Source organism: Juglans microcarpa x Juglans regia, chromosome 4D (genome assembly GCF_004785595.1).
Source record: "Juglans microcarpa x Juglans regia isolate MS1-56 chromosome 4D, Jm3101_v1.0, whole genome shotgun sequence".
Lineage (NCBI taxonomy): Eukaryota > Viridiplantae > Streptophyta > Magnoliopsida > Fagales > Juglandaceae > Juglans > Juglans microcarpa x Juglans regia.
The window spans coordinates 22,228,949-22,252,779 of NC_054600.1; the positions used below are offsets into that span (position 1 = coordinate 22,228,949).

Consider the following 23,831-nt stretch of genomic DNA (forward strand, 5'->3'; position numbering starts at 1 on the left):
ATGAAAGAAAGATCAATTCCCGAGCCAGCTGAAACAAGAATTGGATGTAAAACATGCATTGACGAGTGTAAAAAAGGAGGGGAATAGGTGGATTGTAACCAAGCTTACAAATGAGCTTCTTATTCTAAAAGATGAGTTTTCTTTGTAGATATAGAGGGGGTAACAAAAATTTAGAAAAAACTCATCGAAATACTAAATGAGTTTGCAGTATCGACAAGAAAAATAATGTCAGTACTAAGTAAGGAATCCAGTAGTGACTGTAAGGTTGGATGTATTGGGAAGGATGTAGAAAGCTATTTGGGCGTAAACCCTTCGTTCATGATGTTTCCGTGCAGTGCTTTCACTTGAGCAACTAAAGTGAGGTAATATTTCTGCTTTTATTTCAGAAACTAAAGGAAAGTAGATGTGTAATATTTCTATTCGTTGCTGTGCAACCCAACTTTACACCAACTCCGGATAGAAGATAAAGAACTGTTTTATTTAATTAAACTAGAAGCTGAAACATCGTATATGTCCGTATTTTGTTTTCTATAGCTTTTTGGTATTGATTGGTAGATGAAGAGTCTGTCAATATCTAAAAAGGAATATATATATATATATATGTATATATATATGTATATATATATTGTACGTTTCCTTCGCGAAATTGGAGTGATTGATATGGACAAGAAGTAATAAACTGAATGCAATTTCTCATTTTAGATCTCCTTGTAACCCACAAAAGGGAATTGTAATAATTAATAGCCATGAAATTCATATATATTAATTGGCAATTGATCATATTGATCAGTTCGTCTTTTGGTTGATCATTTTAGTTTCATCCTTCGAATTTCTTCAAAGAAACTGTTAATTATTATTAGTTGATGAAGAAGTTGATCTAAGTTTCAACACAAATGCAACAAATTAATGGAACACGAAATTAAGTGTATATGATCATCATGTCTATTTATCTGCAACAAATACACCCGCATGCATTAATTTATTCCTATTTATTGGGCTACACCAATATTAATGAAACTCTTTTAAGGAAAAAACCAAACAACAACGGTGTTATTTTTCCTTGTGTCGATCCAACTCCTTCTCAAGAGCACTAGATAGATCAAGCTACCTCTTGCTTTCCTCAATCTGCATCTGATCATCATCTCCTTTGACGTACAAGACACGCTGCATGTACGTCTGTCTCATTTATTATTGGATTCATGATCACTTGGCTCAATAGGAGGTGCAGTAGTACCGGCGCCGGACCCTCCAATAATACTAATATTCTGTGTTGTGTCTTCCGTTTGAATATGGATAATAATCTCTGTTGTCTGTGTTGTGCTCAACTGGAGCTCATGTTCATTTGCTGTAGTAGCAGGGCCACTTGGTACATCTAATTGGATGTTCATTTCTGGAAAGATTAGATCTTTCGGCCTATCCATGTAAATGATGTACAGTATCATCTGAGCCATCCCGAATATGAAACCTAGTATGTTTGGTGTCTGAAAACAGAACAAAAAGGCCGGTCTATATCGCATAAACTTGTAAGAATATAAGCAGTGTACAATTAAATATATTAATTTTATATTTGCTTAGTTTTAATAATTTCTAGCTACAAAGGGGGATTGATCCGGAAATACTCGAACTTTACCGCTATGAAGAGATCCTTTATTAATAGACCATAGGAGAACCACATCGTAGCACAGATTGTCAAGAAGAATGATAGTGAAAATGGCATGAATTCCACGCTCTTTGTTTGTATAACCAGCCTCTGAAAATGGACAAAAAAAAAAAAAAAAAAAAACAGAGAATTACTTACCCAATAAAATGTAAACCTAGCTAGGGTCAACAATCCAAGTCTAATAATTATAGAATAATGCTACGAATAAGTCTCAAATGCACAAGTCTTGTACAAGCTGGCTCTTGTAAAAAATTGAACTCTACTAAAAAAACTTGAGTTTTTCACGCTTTTTATGGTGATGTCTATTTTTTTATAAAAGACTGGTGAGAGATTTGTATATTTAGAGTTTGTATATATGATTTTAGATCAACCTGCGAAAACAATGAATTACCATGACACTGAGAGGAGCAGCAAATACACAAACAGAACAAATCGCACAAGTCCATCCAACAGCTGTGAGCCGCAGCGAACTTTCTCGAATGAGGGATGTACAGAGTATGATCAAGCCCAAAAGCCCTACGTTAAACAAGATAAGCAGCTTTGCGGTATATATCTGCGGAAAGAGGAAACGGTTTTGATTTATCAAGTTAATTAAATAAACTAGCTGCATGCAACCAATTAATTAAAAAGAAAACAGATTAAGAAAGATTAATTGTAAGTACGTTACCCTAGCTCTCCCTGGTGCATATATCATGAACAAGACGAGGTAAATGGATTCAATGGCACCGCCGATGGAGTTGATGTTGATGAGCATAAATGCATTCTTCTTCAGCAAGGCATAGTAAAGCGTCAGCATCGCGCTAAATAGTGCTACTGAATAAGGCAGCGATTGGAATCCTTGTGTTGATTTTTTCCTGTATATCCTGTAAAAGGTTGGCCTGGCAGACAAATTAAATAGCAAACGATTAAAATGGAAACTAATGATTCGATTGGCTTCATAGCTGAAAAATGCATATACATTTGGAGAGTAAATATTACTTACGCTGGGGCTAGATATACGAGGAATGACACGATGTTACCTGCATAAAATGAGATACCAAAAATGACATGAGACCTTGAAATTAGTATATAAGAACTCAAGAGATGTTTGGGACGGGAGAAAAAGTGGCTATACGTACCAAGAAGGCCGAAAACAAAAGACATCACGTGATGATCAACATGGGTCGTTGCCATTCTTGCTGGGAAGCCAACCCTTTTGGTTCGTGACCAGGGTGTCCGGCAGGGGATCGATCAGCTAGGCTAGCTGTGGATTCTGCCGGCACCACGTACGTACAAAAGATCAGCTAGCTGCTTGTCATGAGTCTTGGTATTGGGTGCGTATTTATAGGTATGAGATGGAAAGGTTTAGAAGATGGTGGACGCCAAGAGATGATCAGTTGCTTTTGGGTACAATTAATATTATTTGGTTTTTTGAGCTGTTAAGCAAAAACTATGATAAAATAATTTAATGGGGGTAGAAGTAGATCATCATGATGAGCTGGGAAGCTCATTAATGATTAATTATGGCCATTTTTGGAGTGTTTTATTTCTGGCATTCATTGGTTCTCCGAAACCTATCGATCTTGAAGTTTCATCACTAGCTAGCCACTTTTGGTAGCCATTTTACCAAATGGGTCTCTCTAGCCGAACCCTACACGCTATTATAAGCTGCTGTATATATTACCAAAAAACATGTCAATTTGCTACCAATTATTCTTAAACTTGTGTAGGAAAACTGGAAAGTATTGGTCATGTGCTAGCTAGCTTGCTAACTTCTAATATGTTTGCATGCTTTCCACGAGATTTACTAATAAGTGATCGGGCGGGATTTCCTTGAGTTTGTTTAACATTAACATATATATAATACACATGCATGCAGCTTCAAAAAGGGTCATGCAGTTATTAACGATAAAATTAACTACCGAACCGGCCAATCACTTGATCAGCTGTACTTCGACGTTTGATCTCTGCATAAGAGAGACGCAGGCGCAATTGATATGGCTTAATTTGGAAAGAGATCATGAGAGCGCGGGTGGAGCCATTTGGTGACGTGAAGCAACTGATCATATATCATCATGATTGTATAGTAGTAAAGATGGAGGGAGCTGGAAGAGTAATGGAGGCCAACGGAGTCTGTTCAATATACGTACGTAGGTGTTCAATCCCAAATTCCTTAATTCTCTAAAAGATCAAGTACGTACTGGCCTGGCCTGGTTGGAATTAGCACGTACGTGAGATCATATGTGAGAGCCCACCAGCTATCTAGCCGTTACATTTAAACGGTTTGTTTCAACCAATACACCACCCCTGCCTACGCTATCTGCCTTTTATATATATATATGCTTCCAGCTTCCTTCCTTCAATTGGCTTTTAATTAATTTGCTCCTCATGCATCTTACTCATCATGCATGCATATATATATATATATATATATATATATATATATATAATCGATTAATCCAATTAATGTCTGAAATTAGCAAAGGTAGAAGCTGTTTTTCCAGTTCAATTCCCATTAATTCATGATCATCTTAATTAATTAATTAAGTGCCAATCATGAAATTAAAGCACTTCAAATATGCATGTGTGGAGTGACGTCGTCCCTATATATAGTGATCTGGAGTTTGGAGAGCAAAAATTACTCCTTAATTTAAACAACATATATATCTGATCAGATTGCATGTTAGGTACGTAAGTCGCCCATTTAACTTAATATTACTGATCAATGCATGCCCATTGATTAACTAATAACTAGTCGATCTTTGCAGTAATTTTGAGGGTTCAATTAAATTATTAAAGGGTATATAGCGAAATATATTATTATTCATGTATAACAAGTCTAGTAGTAGTCGATCTTATATTAATTAGAGTACTGGCCGGCCCACATATAATAATATAGATGGATTTTTATTCCAAAACACAATCGTCTCACACACATATAATTATAAGAGTTTTGTTACAAATCAGCAATTGTTCACATCACATATCCCGGTCTACATATGATGTGGAATTTATTTTTTTTATTTTTTTTCCATAGAGTGTAGTGAATGTGTTTTTCATAAGGTACATGGAGTACTGAATAGTGACTGATGAAAACAATTTTTCTAATTATAAAGATCAGTGATAGAGATAAAGACCGATGGATAGATCACTAGACGATCCTAATTAATTTTGATGTATTAATTATCTTAAATTTCTAGCTAGCTACTTGATATTAATTAATTCCTTTAATATATACATGAACAAGTCATAATTGATTCTTTACAATATATTCTGCTGCATATAATTGGCCCTTAAAATTTCTTACAATTATCATATATATCTTTTCTTATCTATAAATCATGAAGTCCATGGCAGTTGATCAATCGATATATACTCATCTAGATTCTAGACCCAAGCTATACGCTAGCTATAACATCTTGAAAGACGATGATCAGCGTGCATCTCTACTGCTAATATCTTCCCTTGCAAGTGTCCCGCACTTAATTCTTTAAGAAATAAATATATATAAAATTTACATGAAAATTTTAATTTTTTTAATAATAAATTTAATTTATTTTTTTTTTTAAAAAGAAATGCAACTTATGACTATATCTATGATTAATTATTCGTTCCAAATATCACATTTTGATAATTTTTTTTTTAAAGTTTATAAGACAATGTTCTTTAATTAATTCTGTGTTTTCAGTCCCAGTGCATTCATTATGGCGCCACCGGTATGTAGAATGATGAAAAGGAAGCTAGAGTACTCGTACTGAGTCTACTGACGTTGCATCATTAATCTTCTGTTAGAATGCGTATAGTTAATTCTTTACAATGTACATTGTGGAATAATTGGTAGTTTTATTCCTTAATATAAAAAAATGTGGCATAATCTTTGGCCCTTGGCTTCAAAATGTAGTTGTGGTTGTGAGCAGGGCGGACCTACGTGGGTGGTTGGGGGTGATAATTTTTTAAAAATATGTTTTAGTATGTGGTTTTTTTAAGAATAAATATAGATAGAAGTTATTATTGAAAGCATTCATTTTGTACACATGATATGATATTATCTAAACCACATATCTTCCCAAGTGAGTGTTGGAAACAATCAACTACAAGCAGCCATGCAGTAAGTACAAAGTGTGCACTGCTACAATTACTTCTCTCAAGCATTACTCTTTTTTTAAAGATATCTTAATATAAAGATAATTTGTCCCCCAAAACATTTTAAGAAATCTCATTTAGTACTTAGTTCTCTAGGTTTCTTTAGTTTTTTTAATAATTTTTAAATAATTACACCTATTTTTTGTCATTAATAAAATCTTACATTCTCTCTCTCTCTTTTTTTTTTTTTTTTTTTTTTTTTTACATTTCATAAGAGGCAATAAAATATCTTGATCTTTTTTTATAAACTATTTGGTAAATTTACAACTTCATTTTTCCTATTTATTTACACTTTTCCTTTTATGTCTTCCACTAGCTAGCTTGTTTGGATTAGTTTTGTTAATAAGTACATATATACTACTATCAAGTTAACAATTAGAAGTGAATATAACAAATCTCGCATAGCTATTTATATCTATATTATAGAGACTTTACAATATTCAATTTTAGATTCAACAAAAAAATTTATCTTTGTTTATTTAATTTTTATCATTTGCTTCAAAAAATCTTACATGTCTATTTCTATCTTAATTTTTATCTTTCATTTGCCCATGGAGCTCAAGTGAGAGGTTTAGATGAATGACTTTAATAATTTAGTTTGTCCCTATATAACAACCTTATATGGTTAATGTTAAATGTCGGTGACACACTTTGCTACCTTAAATGTCGGTTACTGTTCACCTATACATATGACACACTTTGCTGATCGCCCCCACATGCACAAATCCAAATTCCACCCCTGGTTGTGAGGCTATATATGGAGTTGAATAATGCTATAGCCACCGCTGGGTTGGGTTTTAGTGTGTGTTTTTTTAGTTTTTTTTTATATAGATTTTTTTAAAAGTTTTAAAAATTTTAAATATTTTAAAAAAATAAAAAATATTCATAACATCATTAAAAAATATTTCCTTAAAATAAAAAATCATAAAAAGATATTTTTTTATTTTACTTCGTGATTAAAGAAGTATTTTTTAATGATTTTTTTTTTTTACTTTCTGATTAAGGAAGTGTTTTTTTAATGATGTTTTAAATTTATTTTATTTTTTTAAAATATTTAAAAGTGTTAAATAAATTTATGTAAAAAATAACTTAAAAAAAGATACATGAAAAAACATGTTAGAGCCCGCAGGAGCCCCAAGCGGTGGCTCTGGCATTGTCATATGGAGTTTGATTTACACGCTTTTAATGATCGTTTCATTGCTATATCTGTTTGGTCTCATTTCTCTCAAATCCTTGGCATCTCAACCCTTTCAACCTTGGGATAGAGAGATATATTGCTAACTTTGTGGTCAACTTTTCATGGTTCAAATAAGCTTTATTTACTAGCTCAATTAATTCTTTATTTGATACTTTGAAAATTGTGATTAGCTAGAAATTATTTAACCAAGTATGAAGGTGTGATAAAACCTACCTCGACCATTCATTATTTGGAAAGTTGAGAAATGGTTGTAAGAACTTATAAATCTAATGATTAAAACCATCAAAGGGCATAAGTACTACGAGACATTGACCTGCATGTTGCTATGTCTACACGATTAGATCTTTTGAAAATCCGTTTATTGAAGATTAAAACACAAAAGCTCAAATTGGTTCGTTGGTTAATCCTCCTACCGTTAAAATAAAACTCAACATTGACGGAGCCTCGAAGGGCAACCTCGGATCTGCTAGTTGTGGTGAGATTCTTTGTGATCACTATTGTCACTTCATACATGGCTTTTCTATTTATTTGGAATTTGAACAAGTGTTTTTGCATAACTTACTGCAGTCAAGGCTCGTTGATCTCTTTATGTTACCAACTATGAATTAGATGCATACTTTGTAGGTAGTTAACTGGTATAAAAATAAGAAAAGCCATTAATCTTGCAGGTATGTGGGTTTTTGGGAAGATATACTTGATTTTAAAAAATTTCTAAGTTTTAATATTCAGCATATATATAGAGAGAAGAAATCATCTTTTGGAATGGTAGATGGTTTAGTTAACCTTGGAGCAACATGTATTACGTCTTTTTTTTCTTCTACTTCACAACTATCTCCACAGCTGAATGGAATCTTTGTTATTGATAAAAGGGTAGTGAGAGGGTTGCTATCCTATTACTACCCATTTACTACTTACATGTATTTGAAAATTTTTTATTTTTTAATTATTTTCTTTTAAATATTTTTTTAACATCCTTAATCATTAAGAAAAAATTAAAAAAATATATAATTTTACTACTAATCACTTCCTTAACCATTAAGTAAAATAAAAAAATTTAAAAAAAATTAAATATAAAAAGAGTAGTAAATGGATAGTACAGTGGTAATAACTTTATCATTTTCCTTGATAAAAATCTGATTTGCCAAATTTTAGATGCATGTAAAGAGTTAAACTATAATTATTTTCTAACTTTATTATATATCTCTCTTAATTGTACAAGAAATCTTAACCTATTAAATACATTAAATTAAGTAACAAAATTTAATCGATAAAAATTATAAAAATCGATGGGCTTCATCAAAATTGCGCTGTCCATGCATGCCATCAAAATTTCTCTTGCTTTTTTTTTTTTTTTTTGGGATAAAAATATATATTTTTTAAACTTAGAAATAATTAAAATATTTACTATTAAGTAAAAAATAATTCAAACCATTATTATTGTTCAATGTGTTGGTTCTATTGTCAATATTTAAATAAAAATGTGCTGTGAATTGAACTAATGCATGTAATGTTTTGAATACCGTACCGGATGTCGTACCGGTCAAGGTACTGTAACGAAATATTTCGGTACCGATGCCGTTTCGTATACCGTTTCGAGATAGTCGATATATGAATAAATTATATATATAAATATATGTATATAAATTATATTTTAAAATAATAGTCTATATATGAATAAATTATATATAAATACATATATATATATATATCAATTATAAATAGCCTAATATGAATTGATGGTAAAAAAATGAGCTTGTAGTGTGAAAAAATGAAAAAAAAAAATTAAGACCGAAATATCGACCGGTATTTAGGCTAGTACGAAATATATATAGTATCTGTACCAGCCCAGTGGCCAGTACGGCACCAACCGGTACGGTACGATATTAATAACAGTGAATGCATGCCTTTTGGGGAGGGAAAATCTATTCTTCAACATTAATTTTAACACACTAACAATACCTGCCATGCTGGAATGGTGGAAAAGACCAAAAACTTCACACTTTGAGAAATGAAAAACTACCTGAAAGGCTACTCCCCATACCCCTTCTCGTACATGCCTTCCCTCCCTGTGACCTAATTTCTTTGTAATTCCTCTGTTGCTCGCCAGTCACCTCCGACTCCCAGTGAGTCAACACTTCCCGTGGCCTCTTTGTTGGCACCAAGTGTTTCCCCCTTCCCGGTATATACTTGAAGAGAAGTTCTAATCCTTTGTCTCCTTCTCACATATACCACACGAAACTGGAGATTTTTTTTTTTGTTTTTTTTTTTAATTAAACGTGCGTTTTAGACTTTTTAAAGAGACCTTAAATAGTAAATACCCAAATCTGATGTGGGTGGCTTTCGAATTTTTTTTCCTTCCCCCATCTTCCTCCACCAGCCTCTTCACGTTCACCACCGTCTAGGACCGTTGACTAGAACGACCGACTGATGAGAACCTAGCCACGACCGATCCACCTCACTCAACTCAGATCCACGTTCGGCTCGCATCCAAGTTCAACTTCACACAGGTTTTTTTTTTAATATATATTTCTGTTTTATTCCTAAAATATATATTTTTTTCTATAGTTCTTATGCCCTGAAATCTCTTTCTTAGGCCATGGAATCTCTTTCTTATGCCCTGTTTTCTATTTTTATTTCAATTCACACAGACATTTAGCTCGCGTCAATGGTTGAAGACAAATGATGGTTATAGGCCTCCAGATCAGTGCTTGTTGTTTGATTCTAAGTGGGGCTCTCATTTGAGAGAATTATTGCCCTCTGTCAACTCAAACTTGCAAAGAAAATTGAAGCACAAAAAATCACAGTAGATAAAGTTTTTTTTTTATGCTTTTATTTTTTTTGTCTACTTCCTATTGAATTTTATTAACTGTGACTTCTTTGACTTATTACTTGGTGCATTATTTTTTAGTTTTTTTTTTCCCTCTCTTGTATAATCATCATGTAAAATGTAAGCATTGGAATTGGTTATCGCAAGTTCATTACATTAATTTTCACTCTTTTGTCTATATATTTGATAGGTTTCATTTCTCAATTTGTTTGGGAACTTGGGACTTGGGGTGTTAGCATAGGGTAATTTGTTTTGATGCGCTGTATAAGAGTGGGAACTCTTTTTTGGATTCAAGTCCAAAATTGAATGATTAGAGTTGTATGTAGAATATTAGTTTGAGTTGGGTAACCATGTTTTTTGTTTTTTTAGTTGGGTAACAATTTAATTTCCATATCTTTAGTTTGCTTCTAAATTCAAATTTTTTGAAATTCATTCTTGGATTTTTGTTGCTCTAAGAGTGGGAACTTCTGAGAGGACAACACAGAGTTAAGAATTAAAGCAGTGAACTTTTGAGAGTTGATGAAGTATGAGAAAATTGCATTAAAAGCCAATTAGGTTGCACATTTGAGGGAGTAAGTAGAGGTAAAGAGGTATAAGAGTCCAACAGAACACATCATGTTGTCACCAGCTATAAGTACTCCAAGAGAGAAGTAGATCAAGGCAAGATTTGTAATTGTGGGTGGGGCCAAAAAAGTTGAAGTATTTAACCACCATGCTTTTAAAATAAAGTATTTAAATTCTGGATTTATGTTAAAGATTTATGTTTAACCATCATGCTTTTAGCGTACTTAATTGTGGAATGATTTATACCTTTCTTTTTAGTAACTTTGTTCTAAAAACTCAGTTAAAATAACGGGATAGACAAAGAGGAAGATGAAACGCTACCTACGCTTTCTACATCAATTTCACTACTCAGGTATGAAACATATTAGTCATTTGGAAATGTCATTGTGTCCGATATTTCCATTTAGTTAATGTATTTTTTGTTTGTATATTATAGGGATATTATGGTCCAGAAAATCCATACTACCTACTATTTATCATGCCTCAAAATGCATATCCAAATCCATATACATGTGCCTGGGGTAGCCAGGTAGATTCTTTTTAAACTTTTTTAGTTTTTTTTTCTTATATGCATTTGGGATGTTTTAACACCATTCCTAACTACAACTTCCGTCGATGCCACATTTTCGATCAACGATACCTTATCCTTCGTCGAGTAATCCAGAGGAGTCCACACGAGTTCAACATACCTACCAAGTATATTCATTTTAAACTTTTTTTATTTTTTTTCTTATATGCATTGAATTTATTTGAACACCGTGCCTCATTACAACCTCTATCGATGCCACCGTTGAGTAATTTGGAGGAGTCAACAAGATCTAAAAAGACTCCCTAACTAGCAAGTGAGTCATCAACTGTGCCATTGCCATTGTGTGCTAAAAGTTAAAAGAATTTTGTAGATATATTACACACGACTGATCAGAGTTGTCACCTGACTAACGGTATTAGACTTTCAACCCAATTAGTAAACATCCAGTGTTATAATATAAATTCTAATATGAAACATACATTTTCATTTTTATAAACTTCGTCGGACGTAAATAAAGAGGTAGAAGCCGAGGGAACTAATGAAGTATCAGATGATGATGAACAAGTTGAGGAGCCAAACCTTGGATGGATTTCGCCACTAATAAAGAGCTTCTGGCATATTATAAGTGAGATTCCAAGCAACAAGGTTTCGGTGTTATCACACAAAAGATGAAGAGAGATGCATCTAAGAAAACGAAGTATATGACAACTGGGTGTGCACATGGCGGCAAGTACCATCTGAGTCAGAGTAATATCTCGAAGCCACGACCAATAATTAAAACGGACTGTAAGGTCAAGGTAAATTCTCACTTGGACAAAAAGGGTATATGGGTTTTGACCACTGCCGAGAATACTCACAATCATATTATTGTTAGCCCACAAAAGTCTAGATTTTTTAGAAGTCACAAGTGTTTAGGTGAATATAGTCGAATAATGCTCGATTTAAATGACAGAGAATGTATTTGAATGAACAAAAATTTTGGAGCACTTGTTGTTGATGCAGGGGGGAGGTTAGAGAATCTTGAATTTCAAGAGAAAGATTGTCGAAATTTTATTCACAAAACAAAATACATGAGGTTGGGTAAATGAGGTGGCAAAACACTTAGTGATTACTTTAAGAGGATGAGGAAGATGAATGATGGCTTTGTTTCTGTGTTGAATGTGGATGACGAGTTGCGAGTTAGAAATGTGTTCTGGGCTGATGCACCTAGTTGAGCCGCGTACGAGTATTTCAAAGATGCAATCACCTTTGATATGACGTACCTAACAAATAGGTAAGATATGTCTTTTGCTCCATTTGTTGTGGTAAACCATCATGGTAAGTCCATACTGTTAGGGGTTGGTTTGATTTGAAGAAAGGATACAAGTATTTTTGTGTGATTGTTCCGAGCATGGCTGGACTGCATGAATGGTCGGGTTCCAAAATCAATCATAACAGACCATGATCGGACAATGAAGAGTGCTATTGCGATGGTCCCAGAAACTCGCCATAGATATTGTCTATGACATATCATGCGGAAATTGCCCGAGAAATTGGAATCCTACTCTTAATTCAATGCAGGGTTGAAGACTACCATTTAGAGTGCCCTATATTATTTGCATACCTGTGCAAGTGGGGGAATTAATTCAGAAGTATGACCTTGGTGATAATGCATGGTTGCAAGAGTTCTACACCGAGAGATCATTCTAGGTATCGGCTTACTTGAAAATTATATTTTGGGCTGATATGAGCACTATACAACGGTTTGAAAAAAGAAAAAAGATCTAAACCAATGTTAAGGAAAGAAGAAAAAAGATCTAAACCTTACCAAAACGTGGTAGTTTGAAATGTAAATAGAAAAAAGGTTTAATAATTTGGAGGCTCAAAATATACTTTTTCAGAGAAATTACCATGAGTCTTAGTGACTTGAGGAGCCCAATTATTAACCACCTATCTTACTTTGTAGCAGAATTATTGAGGTTTGTCGAGATCAGAAAACCACAATCAATCGATACTTTTTACATGAGACAAAAATGGAAAAATGAAAAAAATATATTAAACAACAGAATAGCCCAAATAAATAAATCACATACAAGTAAAATCACTCAAAAATGTGTTTCTCCTAACCACTTGTATCAACATCAACTATCGGCCAAGAATCTAATGTCATTTGAAAGTAGCAGTGCAATCCTCCATTCACAAGACGATCAAATTTCATTTATATGCAACAAATTTTCACTATTCCCATCAATATTATTCTCACAAAAACTAAACCAAGCACACATACAGTACCAAACAAATCTCCACTGTTCCCATCAATAAGTGGTACACGTACAGTACCATTCTCACAAATAAAAAATGATGTTAACATCCATTACCATACTCAAATCTTACCACATTTACAAGATGCATTTACAATTAACAATAACATGATACATATATCATCTGAACCAACCAAAAATTATTAGAATAGAACACACCCAATACAGACACAAAAATATATTTGCACATCTATTCTCTACGATATGCCTTTGAACTTCACCCTCTTGCTTGTGCAGATCATTTTCTCTCTATATTAGTTTTATCTTTTATTCTCTGAACGTCATATTTGCACAACAATAAATCATCATCTCTCTTTCGAAGTGCGTTCTCTTTTGACAGGAATTTTTTCTCAACCAGTTGAAGTATATCTGTCCATATGAAGAATTGACAACTTGATTCTCCTTGGGTACAATTCAAGAATTTTAAACATTAAATATGACAAACTAAAAAGCAATAAAATTTATTTACAAAATAAAAATTTGGCTTACCGTCTTATACTTCGAGCAAGTATAAAATTTTCTTTCTGGATTTTTGCTTGTTTGTAAGGTCTTTAATGTGCTTTCAAGCCACACTAACAAGGAATTCCATTTGAATTGCATCAGCTACATATGATGATGATTGACTCGTTGACATAGGTGATCTAAATGAGAATCATAAATGACAGTAAAAACAATGAAAATGCCCATGCTGAAATGCATTGATATAATGGTAAACAATTTCTCTCCATATGTTAAAGTTAATAAATTTTTAATAAAGAAAAGTTCTCACTTTCATGTGTTAATATGCATATTGACTTGGAGTGGGGACTTAAAACATGCAGTGAATGTGAGTAAAAAAAAAAAGGAACTTACATATTTTTTTGAATAATATTAACAAAAAAATAGACCTTGTCGTTTGAAGCCATATGACATGGAATACATGAGATTGGCCATGATAAAACATAAAGATACTTTTTGTCAGATTTTTAAAGCAGTTAATGCTTTAAAACCAAAATATGTGTACTCTAAGTTCCAATGGATATTTTTCTCATGATTTTTCACTATCAATAGGAGAATATATATAATGATTCCAATTATATATATATATATATATTTATGGGTCACTAATACGTGCAAGAGAATGTGTAGGAAATATCATATACAAGGCAAGGAAAAAGGAAAAGTCATTGAGTTTATTGATCATCTACTAGGCAAGCTAGATAATATTTGATATGATGGAGAAGGCCACTACTGTTCTAATAATATTTGGCAACAGTTCTTTATATATTGGTTCTAATTAATTTCCATTTAATAATTAATAGCCTTGTTTTTTCATGAAGTAGTGTTTGTTTCTTGAGAATGTTTGTTTCTTGAGAAACAATATTGATGATCTATATATAGTATGTGCATAGAATCCAAAAACTTAGGATCCATGCTTAATTTAGATCGAATCATGTGTTAGGAGGATCATCATGGAAAACACAAACAAGGGAAGTCTGAGTTCTTTGTTCTTTGGATGTTAAGTATCCTTTGGTCTGCTACAAAGCCAAACTGCTCAACTGTAGAGAATCGCACAATGGTGGTTGGGTGAGAGGGATTTATCAGACGGGATCTGCAACTGGATACTCGCGGGGGAGAGCAAGATCTGAGGTGGGAGAAGATGAAACGTCCATCATAGGAGAGAGGGATTTTGTGAGGATTTCTGAAGGGGAAAGGGATTCATATTCAGAGGGAAGGAAAGGCAGAAGAGAGTTGTTTTAATGGATCGGACTCGAGTTAGACTGGGTCTACCAAATCAGCCTTCATGTGGTGTGTGATCTGCAAACCAGATTAGGAGTAGGTTTTATTATACTTGAATCTTTCTCTCTCTGCTTCTGTCTGGTAAGTGGGTCCACTGAGTTTTGTGCATGTAATTTGAGTTTCATGTATAAGTTGGTTTCTGGGTGATTTTTCTTACTGGGTTTTACATCTTGTGTCTTGGTATTTGCATCTTTGAGTTTCGTGTATCGGTTGGAATTTTCATCTTCTTCTTCTTCCTTTTTTTTTTTGTCTCTCACTAGTTGCAATATTCAAGGCACAAATCAAGACAAGTTCATACAAAAAACTCCCAAATAAAACCAAAGGAGTAGGAAATGGCTCTCGTGTCTGCAGATCCGAAATGGCTCTAGGTTGGAAAGTTCAACAAACTCGCTATTTAGTTTCTTCCTTTTTAATCTCACTCCTTATATTTTAGTTTATACCATGATACTAATTTGACTATAGTGGTTTAAGAGAACTTGGGGAAGATGGTTAAGAGAATACATATAACTTGTACTTGAATTTATGTACATTAATTAGGTATAAGAATTCTAGTGTTTTAATAAGGAGTCACAACTTTAAATTATGTGTTCATTGTGTGGAATTGTTTGCAGAGAGAAGTTTCCTACCTAGACAATTGTGTCTTGAAGTCATAAGACTTTTTCTTGTGCTTGAATTTCTTGTGCATATAAATAACATTATCAACAAGACAATAATGATATATGACACTAACATATTGCATTTTTTTGTCTCTCATTAATTTTAGTAGTAATAATGTCAAATTTGAACTTCAAAAAAGGGAAGATGAGGTTTTCAAAAGAGAGTTTGAAGTTCATTAAAGGGAAGGCGAACTCGTACAAATGTCAAGACTATTACAAAACCAAGAGGATGAGCTTGGAAGGCAAATGGTGGAGAAAAGGTGTTTATGACTTATTTGTACATGTATTGGAGATTGATTATGATATTCGTTTTCAACTACTTTGGCAACACTAGGAGGCTTACTCAAAAGTGCCTTTCGCCATAATATTGTAAATGTAAAGGCAATGCTAGCAACTTAGTAGTGAAGTAGGGATATTTTGTACTTGAGAATGTTTGGTTGTATACATTACTCTCTTATATGAATATTGAATGGGCAGCTTCAGTTTTGCCTATTATCTTCACGTGGCATTTTTGCAATATGTTGGTACACACTTAACTGCAACGAGATAAGTTTTAGTATTTTCCTTTCTAGTATTTTTCAAACAAATTGGGTATGAACATGTTTGGACTTTTTCAATAGCTGTGTAGCTGTGTTGAAACAAAATAGAACAATATTTTAATGAGCAGATAATGGCATACGCATCTGGTATTGCTTTTTATTTTGCCACTTTGGTGCAAATAGCTTCAGAAAAATGCATTGTTGAATCAAAATTAAGACATTTGATTCATGTGAGTTTGAGATTATTATTGTAAATGATAGCAACATAAAGAATTGGGCTGTGCAAATCTCTGCGACTTCGACTCTGGTCAACCTCTGCTCCAAATCCGGCTCCGTCAAAGTCGAAGTAGTCGGAATCGGAATTGGATTACCTCTGAAATTACATGTCGGAGTCAGAGTCAGACTGCAGCCCAGATGAGCTCCGAACTCTAACTTCCACTTTAAAAACAAAAAACAAAAATTCTGTTTACATTTTTATTGCTTCTCCAAACAAAGAAAGAGAAGTCTATATTATTTTTTGCTTCTCCAAAAGGTTAATTTTAGTTTCGACATCCAATATTGACCGTTGTTCCTTTACATCGACGACTAATTTGAATATAGTGGTAATAGTACACACACACACATAATTAGTTTTTAATCTTTCTGTATCCAAGCTCCTATGCATTTTGATTCTTCAACATCGAGACTTTACTCTCTTCCCAGTTCCATTTCCTTTTATGTGTTTCTCTGGAGCATCTTACAAAGGAAGAAATGCACCGAAAGAGTACATGTATACCATTCACTGGAATATATAGACTTCATTTCATGACGATGGCTTTAGCAACATCGACTATGCCATCGTTCAACGACGACGGCCAACAGAGCCATCTCTCTCTCTCTCTCTCTCTCTCTCTCTCTGTGTGTGTGTGTGTATATATATATATATATATATGTGGCGTCGACGCTCCGACTTTGACAACTCCGATTGCAGTCGGACTCGGACTCGAAACCCAACTCAACCCTAATAAAGAAGATAATGTATTCCTTGTAAAGGAAATTGCAAATATACAGAATATTGAGAGTTACAAAAATTACATACTTTTTTTTTTCTCTTTTCTTGCTTCTCATAGCCAAATTTATACATTATAGGAAAGCAACTTCTTCATTACATTATAGGAAATCAACTCTTATTTATTACACGAAATCTCCAAAGTTCACATAATCTTGGGGCTCCACTTGTGAATGTTGCTTCCATTATGGACTGCTCCGTGTTGTACATACCTCTTGCATTAAAAATAACACTTTTTTAGAATAATAAGTATAACTATACACAAGTGAAGTATGTAAGAATGGGCATACGATCATACCTTGTTGCCATTATCAGTAGGGTCCATACTATTAGTAGGGGTTGCACTATATCGTGATTCACTTGCTAAACAGCTCTACACAGTCAATATATTGAAACCAAACTTATAATAAAAAAAGGAGAAAACTAAAAATTCTTAAATCTAGCTAATTACTACAAAAAAGAGAAAATCGAAAGCTGTACAAATTTTTTTTGATAGGAAATAGACATCATTTCATTCATTCATAAGGAAGTTACATCTGTGACTCAAGGTACAAGCCAAACTAAACTCCTATTGTAAACTTCTCCGTATACAAATATTATGTGACGGACATTATCTGAACTTCATAAAACTTTCAAAAGAGAGTATCAGTCTCTATATAAAATAGAGATTAAAAAATTCCGCATTCAAACTCCATCCTCCAAAAAGGAGAAGTATAGATAACACCCATCCTCCTAACTAGAGGAGGGAGGAACCCATATTGCTATAGACATAAGTCCAAATAGCCTATTTCACTTTTATTTTTCCTACAAACAAAACCAACAAGTACCAACAAAAAACACACCGACATTAAGTCGGAAACACTGAAACAGAAACAACAAAACAACCACCAAACACACACAGACGGAAAAGTAGTAAAGGGAATCAGTGGTGGTGCGTGAATGACACGCGCCACTCTGGGAAGGAGCCAATCGGCTGGTCGAAGCAGTGCCAGTGAACTGGGCCTTGAGCTGTCGCACATGGCACCGACGCAGTGTGATACGCGGTGGCTCGAGTGTGCCACGTGTTCTCTGAGATCCGCGAGTGGGTACGATGCGCCGCTCCGAATGGCACCCAAAGCGGACAGCTGCAAGATCGGTGGGTGAGGGTTCTCCCGGTAGTGTGCATGTAGGAAGATGGTCACCGAAGACGCTCAGATCGACTACCCTCCCCTTATTTGGTCGAAAACCTGAAAAAGCAAAAAAACACAAAAACCCGTCGGAGACAACGATAGAGAGGGAGGAGAGGAAGGGGAAGAGGAAGCCGAAGCTCCCCCTCCCCCCAGCTGCGGTCGGACGAGAGAGCTTTAGAGAGAGAGGGTCTAAACCACAAGTTTTAGAGAGAGAGTTTTAGGACGAAAGCTGTACAATTTTAAAACCACAAGTTTTCATCTACTTTTGACTTTGTTGTAGTCTCTACGTCAGTCATTCTTTGACTATTTTCTTTTACGGCATTTTCAACTATCGAAACTCTTCATGCCGTTCCTTTTGCCTTTTACAACGTTTGGACTAAGTACAATCTTATCCTTGGCTACAAGAGCGCTTGTACTTGGTCTATTAACTGAATGCCTTAAGTGACGTAAAGCCGCCTTTACTCCAAGTAAATGGTCTACCATGCTCAAGTAATGCTCTTTACTTGTTAATAGATTTGGCGCTATAGCACAAAACAATCTCATTAGGTATTCATGCTTTTGTGTATTGGGATTTCATGCAATTCATCATAACTACTCTTAATGAAAGTGTATTTGCACTTCAAGTCCTTTTTCCAACGATCCAAAATGTAATTAGATGGTAAGGATGAATCCCTCTTATGAAGTCTATACACAGCAAATGCATGTATACACAAAATCTCCCGTGTCTCAAACAACACACACGTACATTTCACTTTGATCTGCTAATTGTTTAGATAAACAAAGAATTATTTTCGACGTTTTTAATAAAGTTCTATCTGCAAAGTGTCTGAGACGTTGTACGTGGAGATTGCATCTTGTGTTCTAACAAGTGAGCAATTATAGTATATTATTCCTATCACTTCATATTGCACCTCCTTGAACTTAGCATTTGTGTATACACTCTGAAATTGTTTTTCTATGGCAGTAAATGAAATGCATTGTATTGTGGCATTGCATAAGGTGAAGTCGGCAGCTTGTTCATTCTCAACTTTTTTTTTTTTTTTGAGGGAATTGTCAAATTGGTCTACAAACCAATATTTTGAATACCGTACCGGATGTCGTACCGGTCAAGATACTAGAACGAAATATTTCGATACCGATACCGTTTCGTGTACCGTTTCGGGATAGTCGATATATGAATAAATTATATATAAATATATATATAAATTGTATTCTAAAATAATAGTCTATATATGAATAAATTATATATAAATACATATATATAAATTATAAATAGTCTAGTCTAAATTGGAGGTTAAAAAATAAGCTTGTAGTTTGAAAAAATGAAAAAAAAAAAAATTAAAGGTCGAAATATAGGTTGGTACAGGCTGAAATACAGGCCGGTACAGTCGGTATTTGGGCCAGTACGAAACACATATGATATCTATATCGGCCATTAGGCCGGTACGAAAAAATTTTGACCGTACCAGCAGGTACGGTATGAAATTAAAAACACTGCTACAAACTCTTTTAGTATAGTATCCGAATGCAAAAAGTCATAAAAAAATACATTCATACTTTTGCTTCTATGTGTGGGCTCGTCTCAGCTCAGAACACATCTTTTAAGAAAACTGGTACCCAAAATGAGTGCTCATTGTATAAACCACTGAACCATGCATTGTTATCAAGTTTTTAAGCATGAATTAGCCTCTCCCAACTCTCTTCAAATTCTTCACATGTTTGGGAGTTGTACAGACAAGCTTTAATGCTAAATTTCAAGCTAAAGTTATACATTGTGTGCGAGCCAAGCTTTTACGGGAGTTTTTCATGATGTGCCATGGATAATATCTATGCCTAGCTTTGGAAAAACAATTGAAATAGGACTCTTCATGGCACGATCTTGGTCTGTTATGATTGCAGTTGGAGCTTGACCATTCATACACTTCAGCCATGTTTGAAATAACCACACGAATGACTGTGTATCTTCACTAGATATTAATCCAGCACCAAGAAGTATAAATTGATCATGATGATTGATCCCAACAAATGGTGTAAATGGTATCCCATACCTATTAGTCAAATAAGTCATGTCAAAAGTTACAACATCTCCAAAGTATAGGTACGATGCTCTACTTTGTGTATCAACCTAGAATACATTTTGCAATCCCTCTTCATTGTCCAAGTCCATAGAGGCATACAAGCCATCCAATCCAAATAATCATAGAGTGCCCTAGCATCTCCTTTACCTAGGCGAAGGTGCCTCACCTTGTCAATGAAGTTTTTGCAGTCTTTCTCAGTAAACTCAAGGTTCTCAAAGCCGCCAACTTCAACAACTAAAGAATTAAAATTCTTATTCATCCTTATTACATCTCCATCAGTAAGGGTACCTTTTGAAATTGTTATTGGTTTTGAAGTCTCTGCCTTTTTAGTTTCTGCAAAGTGCTCAACCTTGCTTAAAGTTCTCACGCTAAATGAATTGGATTTATTTACTTGCGTCCCAAACGGTTGGATATAAGGGGGCAACACAATGTTAAAAAAAATGAAGTGTAAATAATAATAATATTTTGCAATCATTTCTAACTCATGTCATTAATGTACCTAACTTCCCCATATGTAGGGAAATGTAGTTGCAAAAGCATTATGCTTTGGAGGAGGCACATAAGGTTCTGGAGAGGAGGTATAGGGGTTTGGAGGGAAAGCATATGGTTTGGAGTATTGGAATCTGGGGTAGCATTCTGAAATGAAGATAGGTAAGGAGTCATTAGCTCATATGGATTTGAATGGGTAGTGGGGTAAGGAGTCATTAGCTCCTATGGATTTGAATGGGTAGTGGGTGCTGGAGGCGTAGATAGGGGTAGAGGCCTGGAAAATGGAGCCGACAGATATCCATAATAAGCTTGAAAATAGAAATAGCATTACTTTAACATCAACAATAACAACGTGGGCAAATCCAAAAAATAAAAAATAAAAATTGTACTTTAATCTCATTTGTAGAATCTGACCATTCACTCAAAGATGTCTTCTATGGGTGGTTTAGAGGTTGTTTATGCCCATTATGCTTTTTGGCCAATGAATTGCAGCAAGCGATTTGTTTAGACACTGATATGTACATTGAGCTTAAAAATTAAATTAAATGAAGCACAAATGCAATGCAAAAAATTCGAAACTAGGGAACCCAAAGTTTTTGTTGTCCTCACAAGAGATTAAAACCAAAACAAAAGTCTCATTTTGTGGAAAAGAAGAAATCAAACATGACCACAAACAACATAGATAAATGCCTTAAATTCAAACACAAACACAAACAAATTAAAAAACACAAACAGATAAATGCACAAAAATTTCGAATCTAACAAGTCAAATACACAAACAAATAAATGCATAAAAAATTATCTAACAAACAGATAAATGCATAAAAAATTCATTACATACACAAACAAATTAAAAGCACAACTAGATACTAAACTTTGCAAAATTCTCGAAATGCAAATACAAAACATTTTGAAATACAAAGTAGCTATGGTGGATGAAATGCGTAGCTTCGGTTAAACCTTCAGCTTCAGCATTACTTCACATTAGTGGGAAACAAAATGCAGAGTTTCGATTTCGACACAGAAGGAAGGAAGGAAACTTTTTGTTGGTGAGTTCCGTTGCTTGCAACCTGCTCCTTAAGACAACTTAAATTTTCACTCTTTTGGAAAATATGAAAGGATTTTCGTTTGTTTTTGGCTCTTATTTTGCGGATTTATTTATTTATTTATTTTTATTATCATTATACTTAAGGCCATGTCACATTACACGCTGGCCAGTGTGTTAAAATGTAGTGTGCTTTGTAGTAATACCACTCTTGAAGATATGAGCCTTAACCATTTGGCTGCCAAACGAAAGATTGTGTTCTTTGGTGAATTAAAAATCTTTCTAATATATTTTCTACAATTTGATAAGTTGTGACTTCTCACAAGTGTTCTTTTATTTTAGTTGTAACTTTTTACAAGTACACTTTCACTTATATAAGTTGAGAATTTTCATAAGTGTCATTTCATTTTAGTTGTAACTTTTCACAAGTGCTATTTTATTCTTTATAAATAGGAAACTTCACCCACAAATTTACTCACTCCAAATTCTCTTACAAAAGTTAGAGAAACATTTCCTCTTCCTTTTTGTATTTCTTTATTTGGGATTTGACTATTTTATATTGGATTCGAGGATGTCTTTTTTTGTGCACTGACAAGAAGATTAACAGGAATTGATATTTTTGTATCTTAGGAGTAGACTATCAGGAAACTTAGTGCATATTTAGATTTGGAGGCGGCAGAATCTACTTTAAGGAAAACATCCATCACAACGTGTATCAACATTGGATTTTTTTTTTTTTAATTCATTGTTGTTATTTTTACATATTCTCTGGTTTACAAAATGCTTGCACATATATAATTTATTATCAAAATTTTCCCAATAGAATATTGTAAGGATGAGTCAAATGCTTTTTAAAAACGATTAGATAAAGCGATTAGATTTAATACTGGCTGATCATCGGTTGATCAAAAAATCCATTCGAAATATATAATTAATTATATATATACTCAATAAATTGAAGACAAATATCGATCATGTAATGGTACTTCAGAACTTTCATATATATATATATATATATCGGTTTTTGACTGGCTTATTATATATAAGACCATATATTCAACGAATTTATAAGCAATTAATAAGTGGTCGGTCGAACCAGATCGGACCGACCCAGTACTCCATCCTGTTGATCAATTAAAACTTGAGCAGAAAGGGCGGTTGAGTCGATGGAGCAATATGCCAAATTGATCTCCATCCTGTTAATCAATTAAAACATGATTAGAACGGGTTGGCTTGATATTTAAATAAGAGTTTTGCTATACATCAACTTTTATTCATCCTCGCATTTAAACTTGACATTTTTTTTTTCTTTTTTTTTTTTGTTAAAAATTATGTTAGACCCATCACTTTTGACCTCTCTCTCCCTTCAAGCACTCTCCCTTCAACTTCTCTCTCTCTTCAAGCTCTCTTTCTCTTGGACCTCTCATCAAGCTCTCATCGGACCCCCCTCTCTCTCTCTCTCTCTTCGACCTCTCTCTCTCATCAGGCCCCTCTCTCTCATTAGACCCCCCCTCTCTCTCTCTCTCACACACACACATCAAGCTTTCTCTTACCAAGTTCTCTCTCTCATCAAGCCGGTTCACACGTAGGGTGTAAGATTTGGCACAGTGACTGATGAGAAGATTTATTCTTTAAATAATGTTCTCTAATTATTTTTCATGGGCTTGTATATATAATTATTATCCATGAAACGCCTAGCTAGCTGGCATTATCAACTTCCAGGCGTGTGCGGCCTTTTCCTTTATTCTTTTTCAGTCTAGCATTAATAATTAATTATATGCTTCTCATGTATGGAGGAGCTGTAGTACTACTGTGATCGATACTTAAT

At 34.0% G+C, this 23,831-nt stretch overlaps 1 protein-coding gene across 1 annotated transcript; it reads right to left on the reverse strand.

The window, feature by feature from the left end:
• Positions 1–922: 922 nt before the first annotated feature.
• LOC121259285 (bidirectional sugar transporter NEC1-like) lies at positions 923–2,951 on the reverse strand. The gene is made up of 6 exons (XM_041160820.1): positions 2,779–2,951; positions 2,643–2,679; positions 2,328–2,538; positions 2,052–2,213; positions 1,631–1,750; positions 923–1,481 (listed from the first exon to the last, which is right to left on the reverse strand). The coding sequence occupies exons 1-6, from the start codon at positions 2,831–2,833 to the stop codon at positions 1,182–1,184; spliced, it is 885 nt and encodes a 294-aa protein (XP_041016754.1). The 5' UTR covers positions 2,834–2,951; the 3' UTR covers positions 923–1,181.
• Between the last annotated feature and the right edge of the window lie 20,880 nt (positions 2,952–23,831).

Bases quoted from the DNA above. Each gene is read 5' to 3' on its own strand.
- LOC121259285 (XM_041160820.1), bottom strand. From the start codon at position 2,833: ATGGCAACGACCCATGTTGATCATCACGTGATGTCTTTTGTTTTCGGC. The intron at 2,214-2,327 runs GTAACGTACTTA...CTCTTTCCGCAG, and splicing joins ATGCACCAGGGAGAGCTAGG to ATATATACCGCAAAGCTGCT. The intron at 1,482-1,630 runs GTAAAGTTCGAG...TTCTGTTTTCAG, and splicing joins TAAAGGATCTCTTCATAGCG to ACACCAAACATACTAGGTTT.